Source organism: Candoia aspera, chromosome 2 (assembly GCF_035149785.1).
Source record: "Candoia aspera isolate rCanAsp1 chromosome 2, rCanAsp1.hap2, whole genome shotgun sequence".
NCBI lineage: Eukaryota > Metazoa > Chordata > Lepidosauria > Squamata > Boidae > Candoia > Candoia aspera.
In genome coordinates, this window is record NC_086154.1 from 193716465 (window position 1) to 193744360 (window position 27896).

Genomic DNA, 27896 nt, shown 5'->3' on the forward strand with positions numbered 1-27896 from the left:
AAAATGCCACAACAGTAATAGCTAAATTTGTGTCTGTAGACTAGATCAGTTGGAGCTGTGAGATCCATGCCAGAGTGCACTGACGTGAGACATTTCCATTATAGAAATGATGTGTCTCTTCTGCCTTCCACTGTTTGCCTTCTCCATCTTTTTCTGATTTCAAACAGAGGCAATGTATTGTTGCTCTGAACACCGAAGCAAATTTACCCCCTACCTTCAGTGCGGCATTACTCTCTGCTCGCTGCCTGAATGTGGCATTGGGGAAACGTAAATAACTTATATGCAATGTTTAAAATGTATTGGAATATTTTCAATCTGTCTTTTCATTCCTAAGAGAAGTTTCAGGGGCCATCACCCATCATAATAAAGTAAATATAATATCCACCAATAAAACATAATTTAAAGGAATGGTGGAGAATCTTCAGAACTTGCTGGTCCCAACTCTCACGATGTATGCAGCCAGCATACAACTGGGGAAGTTAATCCAACTGATGAAAATCAGTCATAAATTGCAAAACTTTGAAATTGTTCAACAAATATACTACAAGTTGTTATTCAAATACAGTCTGGTAAAAGTGTTGCAGATTCTGAGCTTTATAAATCTGTGTAACATAATTTGTAGTAGTTATTAAACCAGATGTTTTGACTGAAGGATTTATTCAGTGGCAGCTAATAAATTTTCTTACCCGCATGACTTTGCTTAAACTTCTCAGTCCAAATAAAATAAGCTATATTATAAAGGCAACACTGACTTAGTAAGCAACAATCGTTTAACAATAGAATTTGTAAATATAGTAAATTTAACAGCAAATCTAGGAATAAATCTAGGACTTGAACTATTAGTGATAGTGTTATTGTATTACTTCAGTTGTCTTTATTTAGTAAGTCAAAACAGTAATGTATGTTTGCATTTATTTCCCAAATAAATCAAAGCTGACTAGGTCTGTGGAAGGAAGTAAATTAAGGGATGGAGGAGGGCAGGAAAAGTTCAGTAAATGCACACACACATGAAAGATTCAGGATTGTAATGCATCACAGCAGTCCTAGAAAACATAAATGTGGGTTGCTCTTGAGCTGATAAAAATCAATTCATTTATTCTGAGTGTGTTAGAGCCAATGAGACTACCTAATGTATGAATTTATTAGCTACCCAGAGTCATTGGGAGTCAGGTGGCACACTAAGTAAGTAAGTGAAGGTGAAAGGTCCCCTGTGCAAGCACCGAGTCATGTCTGTCCCTTTGGGGGGACACTACTTCCACGACATTTTCTTGGCAGACTGTAGCGGGGTGGTTTGCCATTGCCTTCCCCAGTCGTCACCTTCCCCAGCAAGCTGGGTGCTCATTTTACTGACCTCGGAAGGGTGGAAGGCTGAGTCGACCTGAACCGGCTACCTGAGAATCCAGCTTCCGCTGGGATCGAACTCGGGTCGCAGGGAGAGTTTTCAGTGGCAATACTCCTGCCCACCACTCTGTGCCACACAAGGCTCTTAAGTAAGTAGTATAGTCTAATTTAGTTCCCCTGCTGGGAGTGATAGTGACAAATGCTGTCTACCTGAGCACAAATCATTTGGTTTTGTTAATATAACAACTCTGTAAATACTGTAGTTCTGTTATTTCACTGCTTTTGCTAATTGGATTAAACAAAAAATACATGCTTCCAATATTGCTTTTTGACTTTAGGACTGTATCTAATGGAATAAAATGCTTTGAAAAGAATTTTCAAGATCTACATGTGTTAAATTAATAATCCTAAAGCATTTGTCCTTGCTTTTTTTCACACCTATACTAAAATACTGTGGCATGAATAACTATTGAATTCCCTCGGAAGAGTAAATTACAATTTATTTGTAGGTTCTCCAAATTAGTCATACCAAGAGCTTGTGATTTCAAGACTTGTTATTGGTTTTCTTGTAATATAATTAATGAAAAATTATGCAGAGAAATATGGCATGAATTTGATGAAATATTTTAATTTCACACTATAACAAAGCAAACTTTAGCATTGTTTTAGTTAGGAGATCTTGAGGATTGGAAACTTCATATATACTATTTATAAATATTTGATAGCACTTATTGGCAGGAGGGTTTTTATACTTTCTGAATCTGCTGATAAGATCTGAAATACAAACAAAGCTTTATACAATGGTATATTCATCCCCATCCATTTTTATGTTACAAGGTGGTCCTAGATGTTGGGTGCGGATCAGGTATTCTTTCATTTTTCGCTGTGCAAGCTGGAGCTAGAAAAGTCTATGCCGTTGAAGCTAGCTCGGTGGCAAAATATGCTGAGGTGAGTATGTTAGATTTGATTAGCTACTGCACTAGTTTGCTTTGCTGTGCATGCAGAAAACAAGGTATTTTTGGCTTAAACAAAGGAGTGCAAACAGTTTGGGTTATTGTATATCGCGATGTTTCTCAACCTTGGCAACTTTAAGATGGGTGGGCTTCAACTCTCAGATTTCCCTAGGTCTGGCTGGGAAATTCTGGGAGTTGAAGTCCCTCCATCTTAAAGCTGCCAAGGTTGAGAAACACTGGTCTATCAAATGCTAATTTATTTCACAGTGTTTCATCAGGATTGTGTCTTGATCATAATTCAGTCTGAAGCTACATATTAAATGACAGCAAGTTTTGATTGTTTCAGTGAGACTTGTTTCCACTTAAGCAACTGCAATCTAGCACATTTAGAGATCTGTGTGAAGGTAGGGTAGTCATTAAACAAAATTATATTTTAATGGTGGAGGCAAATTTAAGGGGATTACTATCTTCACTAACAACTATAATGCATCCTTGCAACAGCTGCTTTATATTTGAGAAACATGGGTCAGCCTATTCAGTAGAATGCAAATAAGGCTGGAACCATTTCACTGGTAAATTTATAGCAGGGAATAAGAATTGAATATGCTACTGCTATTTAAAGTAAAATACTACTTTTGATTAGAACCATCTTTAATGGCTACTGTTCTATGGATATGCATTTTTGCCATAGTGAAATATGCTAAAACCTTTGCTAATTGAAACTCATCTTCTGTGAAAGGAGTTAACTAAATAACAGGTTCTCTTGTTCTTGGATGGATCCACGTACAGTCAACCAAGCATACTCGGCATAATTCAGGGAAAAGCAAGCAGTTTTTTCCTGGGATTGCTCTTCTCTCATTTCAGATATAGTAACAGCATGTGGAATGTGCAAGTTATGCTGATCTCGTTCCCCGTCTGGCCAAGATGGAGAAGTTGGATTAGCATCACAGGTTTAGACTACATGATTCAGAAAGGCTAGTGAATTCACTGAATGCTACTTCCTCCCTTTCTTTAGTTCCAGGGAAGTAGCTGAGCAATTTATGCAAAACGCTGACTGTTTCTAAAGCGGTTTAGACTAATTTAAATGTAATATAATCTGGATTATAATTAAAATGTTGTGACCATCTCAGTAGGTCAATAGGCACTTCACAAACAATATTAAGTTAAATGTAGATATAGCTAATGGCCAAACCCACTACCTCATTCACTGACTTTACTTGCTCCAGCCATCGTAAGATTTACAGCCAATTTCCAGAATGGAAATACTTATCAAGCAGAAGAGTTAATACTCACCTACAGATGAGCAATGGCTGGAAACGTGCAGTCAAAGAAGACAAATCCAGACACAGCCAAGTAAGATAAAAGAGAATTTCCTAAGGAACTTCCTTCTCTAGAGAAAAAGAATGTTTTGAAATCTAAGCTTTGAAAGAGAACTTGATGGAAGAGAACACCAAAAAGATGCCATGGGGAGGCCAACATAAGTGGGCCTTACCGTCCTTGCTGAGCCTCAAAAGTAAGCTTTGACATAGTAGAAAAACTAAAGGTGAGTCAAGGCATCATTGAATCAGAAACAGACTTCAAGGAATTGGTGTTTGGGTAGGTATACTGTAGGTAAACCAGTTTAGCTAAAACTCTGTCAGGATTTTATGCTTTATTTTAATGTGTGTCCTCCAGTTAAATGCTTTAATCTCTGAGATTTTAGTATTTGTGATGGTCTTTAGATCTTATGTTGTCTGCACATGGTCAGTGAACTTTTTTTTACAGAATTTTATTAAGTTTCATGCAAAGATAAAAGCTACAGAAAAACAAAAAACTAAAGAAAAAAAGGAAAAACTAAAAAAGTATAGAAACACAAGAGAAAATTTTCAAAATTACAAAAAGAGGTGACTTCTTTTAACAGTAAGATTATACAACAATTTTCCATAATCAATCCCTTACTCTATATTAAACCAAAATCACATTATTTCTATAAATCATTCCATTACCACATTATAAAAATCAATAAATACAGTTGTTCCCTCCCCATGTATGTATGTATATATATATATATCCTAATCAACTTACCCCCCAAAGACAACATCTATTTAATTATTTTCCTACTACTATTTTATATATTCCTGTCTACTATAATAAAAGGGATGCAGTGGTGCTGTGGGTTAAACTGCTGAGCTGCTGAGTTTGCCGATCGGAAGGTCGGCGGTTCGAATCCGCGTGACGGGGTGAGCTCCTGTTGCTAGTCCCAGCTCCTGCCAACCTGGCAGTTTGAAAACATCCAAATGTGAGTAGATGAATAGATAACGGCGTTCCGTTTAGTCATGCCGGCCACATGACCACGGAAGTGTCTACGGACAAACGCCGGCTCTTCAGCTTTGAAACAGAGATGAGCACCACCCCCTAGAGTCGGACACGACTGGACTTAATGTCAAGGGAAACCTTTACCTTTACCTTACTATAATAAAGATCAAACTAAAAAACATATAAATTGTCTGCCGTTATACTTGATAATACAACAATTTTTAATCTTAATAATTATTAAACACAAAACCAAACATTTTTATTATACCTTAATAATCTTAATCCAAATCGTTAAATGAAATCAGCCAAACCCTAAAAATAATCCAGATAAATACTCTTAAACCCTTATCCCACTTCACAATAAACCAGAGCATTTACATATCCCCACAATACAAACAGCGTTTTTCTTTAAAAAAAAAAATCGAACAGCCCAACTGCCCCCCTCAAAACTCCAACTTCTCTTCCAGAGACCTCCCATACATAATAGCCCCTTCTTTTCCATGGCATTCCATCAGAAAATCAATTTCACTTACGGCTTGCAACTCTCTCTCTCCCTTAAATTTCTTCCACTCGTCTATCCCATCTTCATCCAGCATTTCAACAGAAGTCCCGATCTCACTCTTAGAAGAAACATTTCTGTTGCTATGAAATTCCTCAGTTTCCTCCACAAAATCCCCAACAAGATGACACATTTTAGACCTCATATTTTCCACAATGTCCTGAATGCCTTGCAGAAAAACTTGGTAGGAATCAGAAAGAATCTGTTTGAAATCTTGGTGAGAGTCAGAGAAAGTCTGTTTAAAATCTTCCATGTCTCAAGCAGTAGATTATGGCACCCCTTAGAAGCTTAACTAACAAAAGTCAAAGATACGAAAGAATTGCAGAATGTGTTTACATAAGCAAAAGTGAGATATGCAGACAGTTCCCCAGGGAAAGTAGAAGCAAAAAACAAGGTTTGAAACAGCCGATTCAACGTGTAGGGAAATGCTAATATCTTCAAATTTAGTACAAAAATAATAACAGGGAGACAATTATTTACTCTCAGTCGTCCTTAATATTTGGATGGAAAACAAAGTCCAAAACTTAAGAAGAATTTTTTAAAAATTAATCCCCCAAATAACAATAAGCACCAAGAGAACGCGCTTCTCCTTGCTGTAGAAAGCCTCTCTTAGGGTATGCTTAAAAGAAATATAAATTGGGTGATTTAGAAATGGGGTGGCCAGTCTTAGCGTCCCTTTAAGGCTACAGGGCAGCTTGGAAAATGGTGACGTCCCAGCCTCCCAGCTGCTCTTACCAGTTGAGCGTTAACACTGTTTGTGATCTTCTGGCTGCAAGCAGCCATCTGGAGGACGTGGGCTCAGCTGTTAAGTCTGCCATGTCCCCACCGGAAGTCCAGTGAACTGTGGTTTTTTTATATACAATTTGGAGTCTCATTATACCACAGTGATTTTTTTTAAGATGCTGTCTGATTTTAGCAGTGCTTTGGGGTTATTTTCACCAAGTATGATTCTTTTCACAGGTGACTGCTTAAAATGAAAGGGAAAAATTTACATCTCTCTTCTTATTTTTAATATAGTTTAATTTACAATTAATGCTTATTAGATTATTCTGACTCCTAAGAGGGTAGCGGCTTTCCCCACAGCACACATATCAAATTTATACAGGTAGTCCTTGTTTAGCGTCTGACTTGTTTAGTGACTGTTCACAGTTACGATGGTGATGAAAACGTACCTTTGTGACCAGTCCTTGCATTTACAACCTTCACAGGTCTGTAAAGCAAAGGAAAGCTGAAATAAGATCATAAGCACAGACATGGTTTCACTTAGTGACCGCTTCACTTAACAACTGAGTTGCCAGTCCCAATTGTGGTCGCTAAACAAGGACTACCTGTACTAGACTTATGATAGGTGGCACAGTACAATTTTTTTCATTTTTATCATATTTGTTTTTCTTTGATTTGCCAGTACAGATTGTGGGAATCCCTGTATGTCCCACATGCTGGTGTTTAGGGGAGAATGCCACCTACACAGCCTAAGCAGATAGCTGGTGGCCTCTGTAAAACTATGAAGCAGCTATTCCAAAGCAGGAAGGCAGGCCAGGATGTATAAAACCCAGAGGAAGTTTCTGGGAGAGGAAGTTGGAAATCTCTCACCTTTCACCCTATGGACTCAGCCCTTGCCACTAGTGTAGAATTTTGCAAATGATTAGCTTGTTTACCTATCTGGTTTTCAGATTTTTCTTGCATGATTTGTTCTTGAATTACAGTTGCAAGAAACATTCTTTACTTCATCTCAAATAAATGCTGTCAAAGGGTGCATTAAAAAAAGTATTAATGCAGTTTTCTCCAGTCTGTTATCTTCCTATGTTGGACTACAGATCTGTTTCATGGAGCCCAAATTACATTATAGCACACCTTGTGGTATGAGACCAGAGAAAGCTGGATGATAGGATTAAAGCTGTCCTTTTTAACTTTTGTATCAAAATAAATCCCATTGAACCTGCTTGGGTTCTATTTATAGTATTAATCATATTTCTGTATAACTGTAACAGATCTTTTGAATCCTGTGCCCCCAAGTTTAGCTGGGAGCATGTTCTACAGAAATAGTGAGATGTTTCCAAATAGCTGTGTTTAGAATTTGGATTTAAATTACTTCTGCAAAGTCTGAGAAGTAATGTGATGTTAAGCTGGAGGAATTTTATGGACAGCACTTGAACAAACAGAGCATGGGAGCAACTAGCATAAGGAAAAAGTTCTCTACAGTATATGGGCGAGGTCAACTACTGATTGGGATCATTAGAAATAAAAAATTAGTCCTTGAGGAATACAGAGGCATTTGGCACATGAGGCTGGGGAAAGGGAAATCTTTCTGGGAGTTTTGGCAGCAGGGTTCCTTTTGAACAGAGGCCCAAAGAGAAGAAGCTATCATTCTTCCAGAGGCTAGTTGCATTTGCCACCAGGCAAGGTTTTCTATTTAATGAATCACAAGCTGTTTTGGAGAAGGCTATTGGTGCTGTACCATTCCAAGAAATTTCCTACTTCTTTAATATGTCTGTGTTCCACTTTCTTCAAGATTTGTTCTAGGGATGGTTAATATTATTATTAAAAACAATAAACAAAAAACTTCATATTAAACGTTAAAGCCCAGTGTTTTATCACTTTTAATTGAAGCATTTTACAGTATTTGAAAGGCCTGGAAAATCAATGAAGTTTCTGGCTGTTGCCTAAAAGAAGAATAGTCATCATTCGTGCCTATCAGAAGAAAACTTTGGACCATAGTGTCAGTCATAGGAAAGGCCTATTAGAGTTATTGCAACTTTCAGCAAATAGTGGGGATGCTTGGAAAAAGCTTTTTGAGGATGACCTCAATACATGTAGAGAATGGTATAGGAAAAAATATTTTAGAGAACTGTGTTCTACATTGAGTAGGTTAGCCCTCCTCAATTTGGCCTTATCCAAAAGTGTTGGGTCTGCCAACTTCAAGAATTTGCAGCAGTCATTCCAAGTTGGGTAACATTAATGTATAGCAAGCACCAGGAGCTGAACTGAGATCTTAAAGAAATAATGAATCTGTTTAAGTATTGATAAGATAATGTTCCCAGTGACCAGAACTGGTTAGTCATACAATATCTGCCAAGTCTTCATATAGCACATAACAGTGTAAGTAGAAAGCTACCAGAGCATGAATTATCAAATTGTCTCTGCCAAAGGAAGGTACACCAGGTTAACCAGATTTGTATAACAGTTAAGTGGGAGTGGAAAAGGTCTTCTTCATTATTGCTGGTTTCAGTGATAAAGTAGATTTAAGAGCACCCAACTTACGCGTTTTATATTCAGTTCGGGAATTTAGTCATGAATAACAAGTAGAAAAACGGGAATACAAATTTTATCTGTATCTATTTTCATTAAGCCTACTAGCTCTGTACAAAATATTAGCTTTAATAAAGAGACATACTGCAATTGTAACATAATTATAATTTTTATTGGCCTCTCCTAAAATTTTTATTATCATTCCTCTGAAATCTAAATGATAAAAATTACTAGATGCTGAATATTTCCCTTCTCATGCTAAATTACCACTTTGGAAAACTGTGTGCATTGATGAAAAAGGGCAGAATTCCATATAATGTTATATCCAGAGGGGAAAAAAAAGAAGAGAAAGGAATGAGTATAATATTACAGAATTTGGGTGGCCCATTTAGCTGTCATACTATTAATTATGTTAAGCTGCATAGAAATATGGATGCCAGATTAAATAACTGGCTGTACTTGTATAATTAAATATTGTAGAAAGCAGCATTCTTCTACCCATTAGTAGTGCCGCAGAAGCCTCCACGTTCAGTCCTTTCATCTCCTAGTCCACCCAATCTTCCCAAATATTCATTCCCAAAAAAGGAACTTGGGAATGACATCTTGCTCGGTTGTCTTTTGAGGGGAAAATGGCTTTATTGTCACACGAGTCTGCCTTGTTTTGTTCCCCAATTCCTTAACATCTGGATGTGACAGTGGCTTACTTAAGGATTAGTGAATCCCTAGTGAGCTTCCAATACAACCCAATCTCATTCCTCCAGACCTATCTTGCCCACATCTTCAGGCTCCTGAGCAGAGGATTGGTAGTCTAACCTCTTCTGTAACTAATCAGAGTTTGCAGCCAGTTTTTGAAACTCAAGCATTAGACTCTTTAGGTTCTCAAGCTTCAGATTCGAGCTGCTCTAAGAGTGTAGTTGTGAATTTGTCTTGAAATACCATCATTGTCAAATCTTGAAGTGTCTGCTCCTGTTTGTCTTCCAAGTTCCAACATTGCCATCCATTACAGATTTCTCAGTGGCTCATGACTGTGCCTTGCATTATGTTTTAAGCCTTTGCTAACAATTCTGACTTCTCTGCATTACAGATCATAGACCATTTCTGCAGTCTAGTATGACAGTAACATGATGTAGAGGTGACATATGTCATACTTACACTGGAGGAATCTTTATCAGACATTCCAAAAGAGCAGTCAGCTTTGAAAACCGTTGGTTTGGGATCATGTCATTTTTTAATGGTTAGACACGAGCTCAAATAGGACTGCAACAGATGTTGTTTTCATCAGCTGTCTTCTTCTGAAGGCTCTGGGGATAGACTGCTTTGCCTTTGAAGTCTGATGCTTCTCTCAAAAAATCAGCACTGAAGATTGATTGCCAAGCTTTCTAATAACTCTGTTAACTGATAATTCAGTTTGACCTCAGATATTTCTGTCTTACAAAATTAATGTGAAAAGAATTGCGGGACAAAATTGAGTCAATTCAGAGTTTTTGGCATCATGAATTCACCAAAAGATTAAGACTATCATTTTGTTGTTTATTCATTTAAGACTATCATAGAACTATGAATATGTGTCAGTATAAAGTTTATGACTTTGTAGAATAGCTGGAGTGTTAAAAATTGTAAGAATTTGTATTCTTGGTATTAGGCAGTTTACTTTCATTTTCTTAAGTAAAAGCAGACCCTTTTACCTGTTTAATAACTTGGCCCATTATAGAAAAAAATCGATCATAATTTATAAAATCCTGGAACTAATATAGTGTTCTGTTTTCTACTCTTCTGTTCAACTGTAGCTCACTTTAACCATGAAGTTATTTTTAGATAATTTTTTAACCAGTAAAAGAGACTAGCTTATGATTAGTTTATATTTAAATTTAGATATGTGCATGTGTGTGTGTGTGTCTAAATGCAAAGAACCTTTAATCTTTTCTTTAATGACTTTCATGAACATGCATGCTTTTAAACAGTTCATTTAAATGTTATTTCTTCACTTATTTTATAAAATGGGAAATGTGGTTAGAATTCAATTTAAGCAAAGAAATTTAGTTCTAAATGATGTAGCAGTATCTCTGGCCTGAAAAGTGGAAAATAATGCTGAAAAATATACATAATCAGTGTATTTAGGGCTTATTCACACTTTGCTATCTTGCAAAAGGAAGTGCTTTCTCTATTTAAATTCCAATACATAAAAATCAAGCTGCAGTGATTATTTATTTCATATAGCTAAAATTTATTCACAGGGAAGCCCCCAAGATAGTTATGCTGTATTGTATGTGAGATTTTGGTGCCTTCTCCTGTGATCTTATTTATATTTTATGTTAAATGTTTGAATGGTTATTTAATATTTGTTTTAATTGTTTGTTTTATTGTATGCCACCCAGAGTCATGTCAGTGAGATGAGTGGCTACATAAATTGGATCAATAAATAAATATCTTAATTAATTTAGCTTTGATTCAGACGTATTTAACAAGCTGAGTGTACAGTACAGAATGCAAGAACACAATATATTATTTATGTCACTTTTTGGAAACTTAATTCCATAAAAAAGCTAAGTGAAGACAGCTGGAGGCAGCTCTGCCAGAGTTCTATTAATCCACTGACTTGAAGTCTCATTAAATTATTTAGGAATCAACAAAGCTAATATATATATATATATACACACACACACAAACAGTATATATTTACAATCTTATTACTTTACAGATTTTAGTCCAGAGTAACAATCTTGCTGATAAGATCAGTGTTCTCTCAGGAAAAATTGAGGAAATCACCCTACCTGAAAGTGTAGATGTTATAGTTTCTGAACCAATGGGTTACATGCTGTTCAATGAAAGGATGCTGGAAAGTTACCTTCACTCCAAGAAATGGCTGAAGTCAAATGGTGAGTCTTTATGTTTGCAGATACTGAGGATCTGCATCTCACAAACAGATCTCACAGACAGAAGCATAATTCTTCTTATTCTACATTTATTAGTATTTATTGGCTGTTTATATTGTAATTTAGATATTTATGGTTTTAATTGTGGATTTAATGTAAACCACCCAGAGTCCCCCTTTTTGGGAGATGGGTGGTGTTAGAAATTTGAGAAATAAATGAATAAATAAATAATTCACAGTTTATGGGATATAGCCACTAATAAGAGACACTGCTGTAAGAGAGACTGCTAGTTTCCTTTTGGCATACAGTATTACGTATTAATTGCCTTTTACCCCCTGTCTGATCACCCATAGTTATCTTGATGCAGTAAATAGATGATATGATTCTATCTTGCCCAGCAGCCCTGTCCCCAGTTTCAGTCCAGATACCAAGATATCTTGGTTTCCAGACAAGATAAATATCTTAACACAAATCAACCAAGTAATAATGGGATCTCCCAGTCTCTTTCTGCTCTGGTAGCATTAAAATATGGATCAACTGGAGGTAGAGGAAAAAATAATTTTAAATCCTATTTAAAACTTGTATAACATAGGCAAGCTTTCTCTATAAAGCACCAGTTTAGAGAATATGTGGGTTTCTTATGCTTATTTATTTATTTAGTGCAATTATACATGATAAACAGAAGAGTTGGGTGCAGCATGAAAAGTCAAGCTCTGACAAGGTGGTTTTCTGCTTTTTGCCAACCCTTCTTCTAACTCAGGAAACACAACTTTTAACTACATTTTAAAGTGAATCAGATCTTCTGGTTTTGTGTAATTTGCTCTTTTAAATGTGTCCTTTTTGTTGTTCTTGTTCCTAAAATTTAAATCCTATTTCAATGGCATTGTGCTAATGTTATTTTTTTCCTCATCTGTAGAGTAAAAAGGGGCAATAAGGATATATTTCTTCTATATTATTTAATCCTGAGAGTTGCCTGTAGATTGTAATATTGCTAAATTGACACAACTTACTCTGAATAAAACTGAGTTCAGTGATTTGCTTGGGACAAAAGAGCTTTAGGATTTCAGTGTACAATCAAAACCTTTTTGAAAGCAGCATTAACAATACTTTGTCCATCAAACTACAAAAAGGAATCAATTGTCTTCCTAGCTAACAGTTATTGATTTAAAAGATGTATGTTTTCTTGTAAATGTCTTGTCTCCCCTTCATGTGCTAATTCTTCTCTATATTTTTAAGCTATTAAGCAATTCACCTATTAAAATGCTTTCATATGGTCCTTCCCAAATGCTGAGTTAAGCTTTTATTTAAGTGAAGTGTGACTAACTGGCAGTATAAGTCTGTAATGTGGTCATAATTCTGTGTTACATTGCATTGAAATGGTCATATGGTTTGTAAAATGCTTTGTGGTCATTTGATATTCCTTAATATACTAGTTTTTAATACTGACAGTGTCTAAGATTATCTTCAATGAATCTCTGAAAAAGTTGATGATTAGTAATAATTATTTACTATAAGTTATATGCTGAGTCTTCAGCTTAAAAAATATCCCATTTTTCCAGTAGTGGTGGATGAATTGGAAACTTTCTTGCTTTTAATTTAAGGAATATATTTGAATATCTACTTGCTAATGTGTTAAAAATATTAATGCTTTATCAGTTTGTGGCAGTAAGTTGGCATTACCATCTTAAGTGCTCTCTTGCTGTCAATGGATTTACTAAAATGTGATCAAAAATTAAAGCAAAAATTAATATCTATTGTTCATTTATTAAAAAAAAATATGTATGGGGTGGATAGTAAATAATGCCTCTCGGATATTTCCACTAATTTTTTAAGGACTACACAGAAGATTTGAACTTTGCTACTGTATATTATCTTTTGTTCACCAGGAATGATGTTTCCAACATTTAGTGACATTCATTTGGCTCCTTTTTCTGATGAACAGCTCTACATGGAACACTACTCCAGGGCCAATTTTTGGTAATAATTATTTCACTTTTTTCATGAAAAAAAAAGAAAAAATATTTTGCTTGGCAATTTAGCAGGAATTTCCAAATGAAACAGCTTCTTGGAATTGTAATGCAGTAGTGAATTATAGATGTCTAAAGTAACTGCAAAATACTTATTTTATTGGTCTACAACTATACCAGTTAGGGCTAATTCTTAAGGCCTACACACTGGTTTTATAGGCTGCCAGACATTGCAGTCATATTATTTGTGCAGCAATTACAGTTACCATGCAATGACTTGGTAATTTGAAGCTTGGGTCACATTGCCACTCTCCATTTGATGCCTTCTTAATTACAGGCAAACAGTTCTTACCGAGGAAAGAAATTATTCTATATTATAAGAGTATCACTTGCAAACAAAATGGTAGTGATAACGTAGTATGGTGTATACCTGCTCAAAGCAAAGCACTGGAAGATAATAAGGAAAGAGTTTATGCTTTGTGTTTCAGTGGCAGCAGTAATGCAAGGTTAATGCAGTACTGGTTGAGCCTCAGTACAAAAATCAAACAAGCAAAAACAAAAAGTGTGAGGAAAAATCAGAATGGGCCAGGGTAGTAATGCTACTGAAGTAGTAATATTGTGGCAGCCATAATTCAGTAAGAAGTAAGATAATTTATAATCCAGTCACATGCTTTAGAAATGAACTCTAACACTGAAGTTAGGTTTGAAGATTGAATGTTCTCATTTTAGGGTTTTAGCTAGGGTCATGTTAAGGACTGAATGGATGTTGCCCCATCACTGCCTTTTCCAAGAATCTGCTCTGCTCCTTGATGAAGAATTTTCCTCAAGATAGGTCAGTGGTGATATCAAAGGGTAATGAACATAGCAAAATCTAAGAGTGGAATGAGACATTAGGAGAGAGGTAGCACCTGTGTCCTGTAATTGCTTCCCTTCTGACATCATAACACTTAAACATTTAAGTTTAATTCAATGTGTAGTAATAAGGTTTCATCATATTGAACATGTTCTCATCTATTACAAAGCGAGGAATACTTTAGCTGGAGTTCTATACTGCTTGTGTCATATAGTTCTATGTTTTAGCTAGAATAATTCAGTTTGATTCCCTTTGGAGACATCATAATAAATAAAGGAATTTGTTTGGATGACATATTAATGTATACATACCTACTTTGCATTTTAGACCAGTTTTCACTCTGACATGAACTCTTGCATCACTGACCTTCTGTTTTGAAACCATCTGTTCTCTCCCATCCCCTGTAGAGGAACAACTACCCTAGCATCTTTCTGAGTTGCTCCCCCCACCCCTGAGCTCTTTAAAATGCAGCAAAAGGATACAGTACAGTAGTTCCTTGAAGGTGATGCAGCTCCTCTTGGTAGCTATCACTCCAATTTTGAGAAATCACCAATAAAAGCACATAACATAAAATAAAAGCATGAATGAGGGAGGGCACTGCTTGAATGTAACGACATGTATGGAATGTGGAAAATGTTCTGTTTTGAACCTGGAATAAACTGTTGTATTCCAGAGGTTTCCTAAACCATTTCAGATCAGCCACTGCTTGGCAGAACTGAAACCTGGACTACTGTAGTTCTGAGTTTTTCTCTGCTTTGAGCAAAATCAAAGAGGTTGTAAGATGAGAAACTATATAAAGTGTTTAAATAAATAAATAGCCAGAACCACACAGATTTTAGTAAGACACAATGGCTTTTAACACATTACAATTGTTAATGGATTAGGTAATTTGTGATCTTTTCATATATTACATTATTGCATCAGCATAACCATCCTGCCTTCCCCTCCCCCTCCCCCCCCATTTACCCTAATTTAAATCCTGTATCAGTTTAACCCAGTGTTTTTCAAACTTGGCAACTTTAAGATGTGTAGATTTCAACTCCCAAAATTCCCCAGCCAGCATGCTGGGAGTTGAAGTCCACGCATCTTAAAGTTGTCAAGTTTGAAAAACATTGGTTTAACCACTCCATGCATTTGATGAATTGAGCTGTAATTCATAAAAGCTTATGCCTTTAAATAAAATTTGTTAGTTAGAAAAGGTGCTACCAGATTCCTTCATATTTCAGTAGAGTATCTTTAATACTGTGGTGTGTGAAAGGTCCCCTGTGCAAGCACGGAGTCATGTCTGACCCTTTGGGCTAAATAGAGAATCTTGAAACTGTCAGAGGAATTCCCCACCCTCAGTTATAATGAGCTAATTAAGGTGGAGTGTTTTTTATTTGAAATGCTTCTTCAAAGATTTCTGTCCACCTGGATGAGTTGCTGTTTATTGGGTGGGCTGGTCACGGACTTGGCTGCTAGATTGTTTATGTCTATTTTCTCTTCCATTCCGTTCTAGCAACTTCTCTCCCATTTTGTTCCTTGCATGGACCAAAGCATATATTTTGGTTTGGCTGTGGATTATCTCAGACCAGCTGTTTTGTGCACAATGGGTTATGCCTGTCCTTATTTAAATTCAGTTTTTCACATCCTCTGGTGGGTCAGCTGCAGGAATACTGATCAACTGATGGTGTTTGCAGCTTTCTGAGATTAGGAGCATTGAAGATACCTGTGGATCAGCTTCAAAGTGCTTTTGAAGGAACAGGGAACCAGAACAGTGATGTGGAAGTAGTTCCAAATCCACTACCATGTAAAGATTTTAGGCTTATTAAATTGGTCTTCTCCAATGGACAAGAGTGGGTATGGATATACTGTACACATATGGTAAATATGTACACAGCCATATTAATAGCATTCAAAATGCTTGCATTAAGGGAATTATAAGTAAATTTGGGCATATGTGTACAAAATGGTGTTTCCCAGTTGCCTACTTTTTTGTTTCTTGCTTTTCTGATTGCAGTGGGCAGGTGCTATAAGAAAGGATGGGACAAACATGATCTGCATACCTTTTGCTAACATGGCTTATACCTTTAAAAAGTGATTTTAAGGTTTGTTTTGTTTCAGTGATGCATTTTCAGAATGTATATGAAGGATTCAGTTGTTTTGTCTTCTTACAACTTCATTTGATCAGAATTCTGCAGAGATTTTATGCAATGCTTATTTTCATAATTTTGGAATCCTGCATCTGTGAACCTCCCTTCCTCCCTCCCTCCCTCCCTTCCTCCCTTCCTCCCTTCCTAAATTTATTTTAAAACACTTAAGGAATAAAATAAATAACTACATAAAAGAAAAAAGAAGGAAGTGAAAAAGTACATAGTGGATGAAAAATAAAGTATCAATACAAAAATATCAATACAATTTACAATTGTCATAAAATTTAAAATTATTTCACTGATTAAATAAATATATAAAACTAGACTCATTGTATCATTAAGAAATAGTTGAAAATCACCACCAAACTCTAAACATATTTATATTGATATCACCACTATTTATCATTATTCCTAAAATAAATGCCCATGTTGTTAGAAAAGGAAAAAAGGTGAAAAATGAAAAATTGAGGCAAACTCACATACTCAAGAGTACAGTTTTAAGGGAAAATATTTGATATAAAGATACTAACCAGAAGCAATTTTAATATTTATAAATATTTTGATGTAATCACTAGTCAGGTACAATGGGAAAGAATTTAGAACTCAATACTGTTTTTATAACTCTGAACATTTCCTTGTCTTAAGCCACTCAGTCATTTCTAGTGTACTTTGTTTGTTCAAACTGATACCTGGTCTTGCATTCTGATTTTGCATTCTTGTTTGATAAGGCAAAAAGTTGATCCATCTGGATAGGTCCGTGCAGCAGATGTCCTTTTATTTTCAAGCTCATTATATCTTCTGCTGGGCAAATGGCATAGAATATTGGGAACCACCATTCATAGATATGTAAATGAAGTATATTTGTGGGATGAAAACATGGCCACTATGCTAATCTTGGAGACTGGCAAAAACAAATGCAAGGCATAACAGACTCAACTCTTACACTTTATGTATTTAAGCTTGATTGAACTTACTAGTCAGTTTCCAAGCATTGTCACTTGCCCCTTTTATAGCCTGTTTTTCTTCTTTTTAAACCCTTTATTTCCTGAAATAGCAAGGATATTTGAGATTTGAATTCATTAGGGCCCCTTGTTAGAGTATCTGAAAATAAACAGAGGGCTGAAAGAATATTGAGTAATTGAATACAGAACATCCTATTAAAAGAAAAATCTATAGTTCTTGGATGCAGAGCATGGGTTAGCCAGCTACCAGTGAATAAAAGAATGAATCGATGAGTCGCTCTGGAGTTGGGTGACACCAAAATTTAATTGAATGAATGAATGAACAAATAAATAAATAACTGCTAACAGACGTTCATTATATTTGAAGTAAAAACTCAATTTATCAAGAAATACATAGGGGTGGAAAAGCCTCACTTCTAGCTAAGTACATCTTGAACAGAAAGAGGTACAAGACAAACAGGAAGTTTGTTTCTTAAACACAGAGACTTATTTAACCATAGGCCAGGTGAGAAATAGATGTGAGGGATAACCTATAGAGACTCTTCCTCTCATCTATCATTCCTCATTTGCCCTAGTAGTCAGACAGGCTCCTTGGTGCCCAATTTGGGATTATGTTGTAGGTGTAAAAGGTAAAGGTAAAGGTTTCCCTTGACGTAAAGTCCAGTCGTGTCCGACTCTAGGGGGCGGTGCTCATCTCCGTTTCTAAGCCTTGGAGCCGGCGTTGTCATAGACACTTCCGGGTCATGTGGCCAGCATGACGACTCGGAACGCCGTTACCTTCCCGCCGAAGCGGTACCTATTGATCTACTCACATTGGCATGTTTTCGAACTGCTAGGTGAGCAGTTGTAGGTGTACGTGCATGTTATTATATGACATAATGTCCTACTAACAACTCAAGGATTATTGCGCCAAGGTAGTTCATGCACAGTAAGCCTATCTAGTCTGAGAGGAAGCACAGAAGTTTATCTGATGCTTTTACTGATTAAATGCACTTTAGCTGGGCTGGATTGTACCTACTTAGGTCATTTGAAGCTTTATTGGTAGAAAACACATGGCTCATTTATTGATTTAAACTTACTATAACACCGATTCTTGGCAATTTGCAATAAAAATAAAAGAATTAAAAAACAACAATTAAAATCAACAAGCTTGTTTAAAAAGGAGTATTTGTTTTAGGGCCTTTTCATAAGCAGATGAAGCAGCTAAGTCCCTCAGTTCAACAGGGAGTATATTTCAAAGATTTTATAAGAAGCTGGGAGGAGCTTTAGCCATTATATAAGTTGCTTTTGCAAATAACCTTCTTTATACTGGACACAATAATCTACATATTTCTGCATTTATGGAAAGTAATAAACATTTGTAAATGGGTATTTGTAGCTCCTGTAACCTACACACGTTTATTTTATTCAGAAGTGAACTTTATTGAGAATAACTGAGAAGTTCGTACATTTCATATATTTTTGCACATTTCAGAATGTTGTGATAGTTTGCAGTTCACAAAATGTGTGTACATTAAGGGAAAATTTGGAAGATAATTTGCAAAATAACCATTGCATAGAGAAAAATTGTATGCAACTGCACATGTTCTAGGAAAAGAAAGGAAATTTGAATGAAAATGTTTGTAAGATTTGGTGTGACAAATTCACAGATTGATAGAAACAGGCCAAAACTAACTTAAGGTCAGAAAAATGCAGAAGTGAGAAAGTATGATATTCATCTGGCAAATAAAACCTTTTATAATTTTTAGGACTATGTATAGAGAGATAAATGAGGAATCAAATTAAAGCATAGAATGTAAAAGGTATGAAGAGAAGGTGTGGATGCACATCAGTGGAATTATGTATATGAATATAAGGATGAACAAGGGAGAAAATAAGGTATTGTACAAATAAAACACCTACTTTCAAACTGACGTGAAGCTTTGCTTCTAAACTCTGCCTATGGATGAAAAATATGTAATTAGAGCAAACAAGATCTTTATATTATGTTTGAAATGGCTAGCAGGAATTAAATCCCAGTTTCAAGAAGAAAAGTAATTGGCTTTTCCAGTGAAAAGGGATTATTGTGTAGTCTAAGCTGTCTCCAATTTGAGGAAATGGATACAATGATGTATCAAGGCAGATTCCAAGGCATCCAGGTGCAATAGAAGATCTGGCACATTACATATTGGGATGCCAGTTGTATGCTAAATATAGAGATTGTTATTTATTTTCAGGCCTTGATGATTTGAGGATTTGGAATGCTGAAAGCAATTTGAATTTCCTCCTACAAGGTACCTGTTTGTAACACAGCAGGTTGCTTTGTTTGCAGTTAAGGCAGCCAGGCTAAAGGGAAAAGGAATCATGGGATTTGCCTGACATGCCAAATTATGTCATGCCTATCCGTTCTAGGGGTTTGACTAGGAGTGTTAAAGTTTTTATTCTGTTTTGTTAACCATTTTTTAAAGTATTAAGTCCAATAGAAGAGATATGTAGCTAAGGGTTGAACCATGGAGTCCTTGGTGCTCTCTGAGCTTGGTTATTTTCATTACCCAACTTGGTAACCTCATCAGTGCCAGGGAGTGTGGGGGTGTTCTTTTCTCCTTGGTAGTTCTTTGATTAAGGTATTGTTTTCCGCTTGATTGTTCGCCTGGTATTAACCCCTGCTTATCTGGTCGTTGGCTGCTGGAGAGGATGTGTTCTGTTTTTTTGTTGGTTTCCTTCCTAGGTTTTTTTTTATTGTCCCTTTGAACTGAATATAAATACGGTTTATCTCTGTGTGTCTGCTGATGGCTGATTTGTCTGAATGCCAAGCTTCCAGGAACTCTCTAGCATTTTTTGGATTGAGCAAACTACTGTATATAAACAGGGAGCAACCCACACTCACTCTCACTAATGATGTTACCTAGTGTTCTGTTTAGACTATGCAACCAGGCAGAGTAATATCAAAAATACTCTTTGTTAAATAACTATTTACAATAAATAAGTCCTTGATATATGAAGACTTGAGTTCAATGAGCCCAACTGGGCCACAACAGGGCAGCGGAACAGGACTTCTGACTGGACCTGGAGGCTGAATGAGACTGGAATGCGATGTGCTGATGAAGCTGAAGGCAACAGGTCTCGAATTGGAACAATACTGGAGCTGCTCTGGTGCTGGATCACTAGATAGCTGGAGACTTGTGTTGGACTGGAAGCAGCAACTGGAACCTCAAAGCTGTACTAGGAACTGGGAACAAGGTTGGACTTGACTAGAAACTCTGGACTGGGTTGAAGACTTGAAGCAAGACTGGAACTCGGAGCAAGGCTAGACTTGGTTGAGAGCCCTGGACTAGGCTGGATTCTCTGAACTGGAGACTTGGAGCAAGGCTGGAAACTCGGAACAAGACTGGACTCACCTGGAAGCCCCGGACTAGGCTGGATTCTCTGGACTGGAGACTTGGAGCAAGGCTGGGAACTTGGAACAAGACTAGGCTTGGCTGGAAGCCCCGGACTGGACTGAAACACAGATCCTGAACGAGATAGGTGTAAAGTACCTGCACACGGCTGAGCACACAAAGCATGGTTGGACGGAACCGAGGACACATGCTGGCTCTGGAGTTTCAAGGCATGAAGAAGCTGCTTGGAAGATCGTGGAGTTTTAAGGCTGAAAGTAAGACAGACTGCTGGGCTCAGCAAGCAATGGATCCTCGATGGCAGCAGAAGCAGGATTCGAGTCCTCTTCAGAGCAGAGCAAAGGTGCTGATTCCTCTTTGGCAACAGACACTGTCTCCGATGCAGGTAGGGACTCTTCCGTGGATGCTGGCGGCTTGGAGGATCGGTTGTGTCCTAACAGCCAGGAACCACGCTGAGACAAGGAACTGGTCTCTAATGTTTTATTGCTTGTACACAACAGGAATCCTAACAAACTGAAGAAGCGTGGGGAAAACTCAGACATATAAACCCCAAAGGTTAAGGCGGTCCCGATCTGTGTCTCTTTGAATTCCTCAGTGCTACGCATGCGCTTAACAGTCTGGATGGAAGCCCCCTGCTCGCCATCCTTACTCATGACAGGTTGTCTCCAGCAGCTCGCTCTTCGCACGTCTGCCTTTTACCCTGATCCTTCACACGCCTGGAGCCTTGTGCAGCCAATCAGGCTGCCTTCTCCTCTGCATGCTTTTCTGCCCGTCATTGGCGCGCACTGATTGGAGGATTCGAATCCTCCCCTGACCCCTGGCCAATCAGCACCTTGGACTTTTCCCGTGCTGCTGGCTCCTCTTGGAGCTCCTCTTCACCAAGAACTCCAGAGTATTAAGTCATATAGGTTAAGAGACTTTAGATCTACATTTTAATGTTTGTAATTTATTAGTTTTAGATTTAAATAATGTTCTAAGATGAAATAATTTATATTATGTTATGTTACATTACATTTATATCCTAATGTTCCCAATGTTCAAAGGAATGTCCATTCCTTTCATCCAATTTTATCTTTAAAAAACCTCATGTGCTAAGTTGTACTTAGTTATAATAACTAGCCCAAAATTATCCAGAGAGCTTCATGGATGTATGACAATTTGTACCTGCATTTTTCAGACCAATGGGCTCCCACTGGTATCAAAGGGACATAGGAAGGTGACTTATACTTACTCAGGTCATTGATCTTGAGTGGCTCTGCCTGCGGTGCTAGAGATTAAATCTGAGACACTCTGCCCTGACAACATGGGCTCCTTCTTATGAAACACTTTTCAAAGCTAGTTTTCAAAAACAAGAAAAGTAGAATATTATGCTTATGGTCAAGATGACCCTCTGTATTTCATGAAAACGGTTCTGTAATATAAGAACTCCCCAGGCAGTATATGCAATTACCATATGGGTCAGGTGAACATGGTATACTTAGGACCATATACTAGATGGTAAAGATAGGCTGTATCAATGCATTTGTGTGGACATACTTTGGAATGCAGACTTTTTTGTGTGTCTCTTGCTTTCTTGCATTGAAAAGCAAACAGAATGTAACCTTTTACCCATTCTCCTCCCCACTACCACTACTATGAATTATCACAAGTTTCCATTTGTTGTATATTATTGTTACATGACTAGTCTAGCATCATGGATGCTGCCTAAGTTTTAAAATGATATAGTCCTTTTATAATACAACAAAATGATTACAAGATTCTTTTTCTGTTCTGCCTATTTCTTACTGTTACAATGGAAATAACTGGCTGTATACAAAGCCAACCATATACACTTACACGTAATATATAAACAGAAGTACTGAAACACCTGCAAGATAATTTATTCTGAACTGGGAATCTCAACAAGACTTTCTAAATTCTCCTTAATTATTCAGTGTTCTTTTTATTAGTACACAGACAGATGTCTGCAGTGCATTTTAAGATAGATTTTGTTAGGCTCTTGTTTACTTTAGGAGTCACTTAACAGCTCATTAAAAAGATGTAATTAAGGACCCCATGATAATCATGATGTGTAGAGAAAATTATTTATAGCCTCTTCTCTTTGCACTTACCTTTAAGTTTTCTTTCTCCTACTGCATGCACAAATATACTTATGATAATTATGCACTTTCATTTGCAAACATAATTTTATATTTGTCATAGATGTATACAGATAGTGTATACAGTCTAATTTGCTTATGTAGGTACACACAGACACACATGCTTGCCCATTCATTACATTGCACTTGCAAGATGTAGCCTTCTGATGTAGGCTCTTTTACAAATATAATTGAATAATTGAACGTAAATATAAAAATCTAAACTAAAAGTTGCAAAATAATAAAATAGATAACAGTCCCATGGTTACAGTCTTTGCAGGAAAATAAAAATGTAATTGTCTGAAGCTGAAAGAATAATGAGTTTGCCAAACAGAACTCCCTTTACAGACTATTTCACAGCTTGAGATACACAGGCTTGGTGACAAAATGGGAAAAAAAGTTAAGAACAGGGTTATAGAATGGAGATACGTATTCGGGGAAAGTATATAGGCACTTCCCTTTTACCATCTTGGTGGTCTTCCAGATGGTTGTGCATCCCAGAAGTAGGGCAGACATGGCCACAATCCCACCCCTAGCCAGCTGTACAACATCACCATTGGGGGATTGCAATCACAGTATGTCTATATGCCACAGCCTTTTTAACTTTGAAGGGAGAAATGCCATTTCAGCAAATGCAGCTTCAGAAATTTCAGTGTATTACAGTATTGCCTTGTGTTTCAAGGGCCAGTCTGTTCTCACTATGCTCAGTTATTAGAAATGTGAAGAACTAATTGGCTGACAGTTCTCTGATTTCTATACTTGCAAATATAAGGACGTGACCATACTCATAGTGTCATTATGCCTAAATAGATCTGCAAACAGCCTGAATCAATCTTGGGTGCACTTTAAACTGATTGGGAAGGATTGGGAGACTGAAAGGCTGATCATCCGGAAGATCTCTTGGAATTTCTGAGGATGTGTAGGGAGCTGATATACCTTCCACTATATTTTTTGCAGTGGTAGTAATTCTTTAGTTTCAGCCTCACCCAAATTGTATTGTACATACAATGATACATTTATTTTACAAAGGTTTTGGCTAATCTAGAAAGCTAAAGAGGGTTGTCTCTGGTTAATACTTGGATGTGAGATCATGTGGGAAATCCAGAGCTTTAGGTTGGACTGGGAATTTCAGAAAATATTCTGGAAGAAGTTAATGTCAAATTGTTCCATACTTTTGCCGAGAAAATGGCACTGACGCATCCATGAAATCACCAGAAGTTAAGTTCAATTTGAAGATTTTAACTTTGTTGTTGTTCATTCGCTCAGTCGCTTCCGACTCTTTGTGACTTAATGGACCAGCCCACGCCAGAGCTTCCTGTCAGTCAATGCCACCCCAGCTCCCCCAAGGTCAAGTCCGTCACTTCTAGAATATCATCCATGCATCTTGCTCTTGGTCGGCCCCTCTTCCTTTTGCCTTCCAGTCTCCCTAGCATCAGCATCTTCTCCAGGGTATCCTGTCTTCTCATTATGTGGCCAAAGTATTTCAGTTTTGCCTTTAATATCATCCCCTCAAGTGAGCAGTCTGGCTTTATTTCCTGGAGTATGGACTGGTTTGATCTTCTTGCAGTCCAAGGCACTCTCAGAATTTTCTTCCAATACCACAGTTCAAAGGCATCTATCTTCCTTCGCTCAGCCTTCCCTACAGTCCAGCTCTTGCAGCCATATGTTACTATGGAGAATACTTTAACTATTGCTTTAACTATGTGGACCTTTGTTGTCAGTGTGATGTCTCTGCTCTTAACTATTTTATCAAGATTTGTCATTGCTCTCCTCTCAAGAATTAAACCTCTTTGATATCCTGGCTGCAGTCAGCGTCTGCAGTAAGCTTTGCTCCTAGAAATACAAAATCGTCACTGCCTCTATGTTTTCTCCCTCTATTTGCCAGTTATCAACCAAGCTGGTTGCCATAATCTTGGTTTTTTTGAGGTTTAACTGCAAGCAGGCTTTTGCACTTTCTTCTTCCACCTTTGTCATAAGGCTCCTCAGTTCCTCCTCGCTTTCAGCCCTCAAAGTGGTATCATCTGCATATACGAGATTGTTAATGTTTCTTCCAGCGATTTTAACTCCAGCCTTGGATTCCTCAAGCCCAGCACGTTGCATGATGTATTCTGCGTACAAGTTGAATAGGTAGGGTGAGAGTATACAACCCTGCCGTACTCCTTTCCCAATCTTAAACCAGTCCATTGTTCCATGGTCTGTTCTTACCGTTGCTTCTTGGTTGTTATACAGATCCCTCAGGATGCAGACAAGTTAACTTGGTATCCCCATACCACCAAGAACTTGCCAGAATTTGTTATGGTCCACACAGTCAAAGGCTTTAGAATAGTCAATAAAACAGAAATAGATGTTTTTCTGAAACTCCCTGACTTTTTCCATTATCCAGCGGATATTGGCAATTTGGTCCCTAGTTCCTCTGCCTTTTCTGAAACCAGCTTGTACATCTGGCAATTCTCACTCCATGAATTGCTTGAGTCTACCTTGCAGGATCTTGAGCATTACCTTACTGGCATGTGAAATAAGTGCCACTGTTCGATAGTTTGAATATTCTTTAGTGTTTCCCTTTTTGATATGGGGATATAAGTTGATTTTTTCCAATCTGATGGCCATTCTTGTGTTTTCCAAATTTGCTGGCATATGGCATGCATCACCTTGACAGCATCATCTTGCAAGATTTTGAACAGTTCAGCTGGGATACCATCTTCTCCTGCTGCCTTGTTATTAGCAATGCTTCTTAAGGCCCATTCAACCTCACTCTTCAGGATGTCTGGCTCTTACTCGCTGACCACACCATCAAAGCTATCCCCAATATTATTATCCTTTCTATACTATTCTGTATATTCTTGCCATCTTTTCTTGATCTCTTCTTCTTCTGTTAGGTCCTTGCCATCTTTGTTTTTGATCATACCCATTTTGGCCTGGAATTTACCTCCAATGTTTCTAATTTTCTGGAAGAGGTCTCTTGTCCATCCTATTCTATTGTCTTCTTCCACTTCTGCGCATTGCTTGTTTAAAAATAATTCCTTATCTCTTCTGGCTAACCTCTGGAATTTTGCATTTAATTGGGCATATCTCCCCCTATCACTGTTGCCTTTTGCTTTCCTTCTTTCTTGGGCCACTTCTAGTATCTCAGCAGACAGCCATTTTGCCTTCTTGGTTTTCTTTTTCTTTGGGATGTATTTTGTTGCTGCCTCCTGAATAATGTTGTAAACTTCTGTCCATAGTTCTCCTGGAACCCTATCTACTAGATCAAGTCCCTTAAATCTGTTCTTCACCTCCACTGCATATTCATTAGGAATATTAGTGAGCTCATATCTAACCGATCTGTGGGTCTTCACTAATCTCTTTAGTCTGATCCTAAATTGTGCAAGAAGTAGTTCGTGATCTGAACTACAGTCAGCTCCAGGTCTTGTTTTTACCGACTGTATAGATGTCCACCACCTTTGGCTGCAAAGGGTGTAGTCAATCTGATTTCGGTGTTGTCCATCTGGTGAAGTCCATGTATAAAGCTGTCTCTTAGGTTGTTGGAAGAGAGTGTTTGTTATGCAGAGTGAGTTGTCTTGGCAATATTCTATCAGCCTATGTCCTGCTTCGTTTTGTTCTCCCAGGCCATGCTTACCTGTAATTCCAGGTGTCATTTGACTGCCCACCTTAGCATTCCAGTCTCCTGTGATGAAAATAACGTCTCTTTTAGGTGTGTTGTCCAGTAGGTGCTGCAGATCCTCATAGAACTGATCTACTTCAGCTTCTTCAGCATCTGTGGTTGGGGCGTATATTTAGATCATTGTGATGTTAGATGGCTTGCCCTGAATTCGAATTGAGATCATTCTATCGTTTTTTGGATTGTATCCAAGCACTGCTTTAGCCACTTTACTATTAATTATGAAGGCTACTCCATTTCTTCTGTGGTCCTCTTGTCCACAGTAGTAGATCTGGTGATCATCTGATGTGAAGTGGCCCATTCCAGTCCATTTTAGTTCACTGACACCCAAAACATCTATCTTTAATCTTGACATCTCACCAATAACTGGATTCGCCGTTCACCACCCGCACCGTCGGCCGCCAAATTTTAACTTTATCTATAAGGATGATCATGTGGCCCTGAGGAATTTATATTTTATATAAATTTTAAATATTTTCTATATTTTCTATTTATATTTTTATGATGTACTTGTTTTTATGATTTTAATCTCTTGTTATTTTAATTGAATTGTAAACCGCCCAGAGTCGATTGTGAGATGGGTGGTACAGAAATGTGAGAAATTAAATAAATAAATAAATACCTCTAGGCTTCTGGCTGAAATATATAGATATAAAAGCTTTTTGTTGTTTATTCGTTTAGTCGCTTCCGACTCTTCGTGACTTCATGGACCAGCCCACGCCAGAGCCTCCTGTCGGTCGTCAACACCCCCAGTTCCCCCAGGGACGAGTCCATCACCTCTAGAATATCATCCATCCACCTTGCCCTTGGTCGGCCCCTCTTCCTTTTGCCTTCCACTCTCCCTAGCATCAGCATCTTCTCCAGGGTGTCCTGTCTTCTCATTATGTGGCCAAAGTATTTCACTTTTGTCTTTAATATCATTCCCTCAAGTGAGCAGTCTGGCTTTATTTCCTGGAGTATGGACTGGTTTGATCTTCTTGCAGTCCAAGGCACTCTCAGAATTTTCCTCCAACACCACAGTTCAAAAGCATCGATCTTCCTTCGCTCAGCCTTCCTTATGGTCCAGCTCTCGCAGCCATATGTTACTACAGGGAACACCATTGCTTTAACTATGCGGGCCTTTGTTGTCAGTGTGATGTCTCTGCTCTTAACTATTTTATCAAGATTTGTCATTGCTCTTCTTCCAAGGATTAAGCGTCTTCTGATTTCCTGACTGCAGTCAGCATCTGCAGTAATCTTTGCACCTAGGAATACAAAGTCTTTCACTGCTTCTACATTTTCTCCCTCTATTTGCCAGTTATCAATCAAGCTGGTTGCCATAATCTTGGTTTTTTTGAGGTTTAGCTGCAAGCCAGCTTTTGCACTTTCTTCTTTCACCTTCATCATAAGGCTCCTCAGTTCCTCTTCACTTTCAGCCATCAAAGTGGTATCATCTGCATATCTGAGATTGTTAATCTTTCTTCCAGTGATTTTAACTCCAGCCTTGGATTCCTCAAGGCCAGCTTGTCGCATGATGTGTTCTGCATACAAGTTGAATAGGTA

At 37.5% G+C, this 27896-nt stretch overlaps 1 protein-coding gene across 1 annotated transcript in view; it reads left to right on the forward strand.

Moving 5' to 3' along the window:
- The window catches only part of LOC134491372 (histone-arginine methyltransferase CARM1-like), a 78217-nt gene that overhangs the window by 34972 nt on the left and 15349 nt on the right, over positions 1–27896 (forward strand). The window contains exons 5-7 of the mRNA XM_063295088.1: positions 2179–2289; positions 11096–11273; positions 13157–13247. Of these exons, the coding sequence (XP_063151158.1) occupies positions 2179–2289; positions 11096–11273; positions 13157–13247 (380 nt within the window). The remainder of the gene's footprint in view (positions 1–2178; positions 2290–11095; positions 11274–13156; positions 13248–27896) is intronic.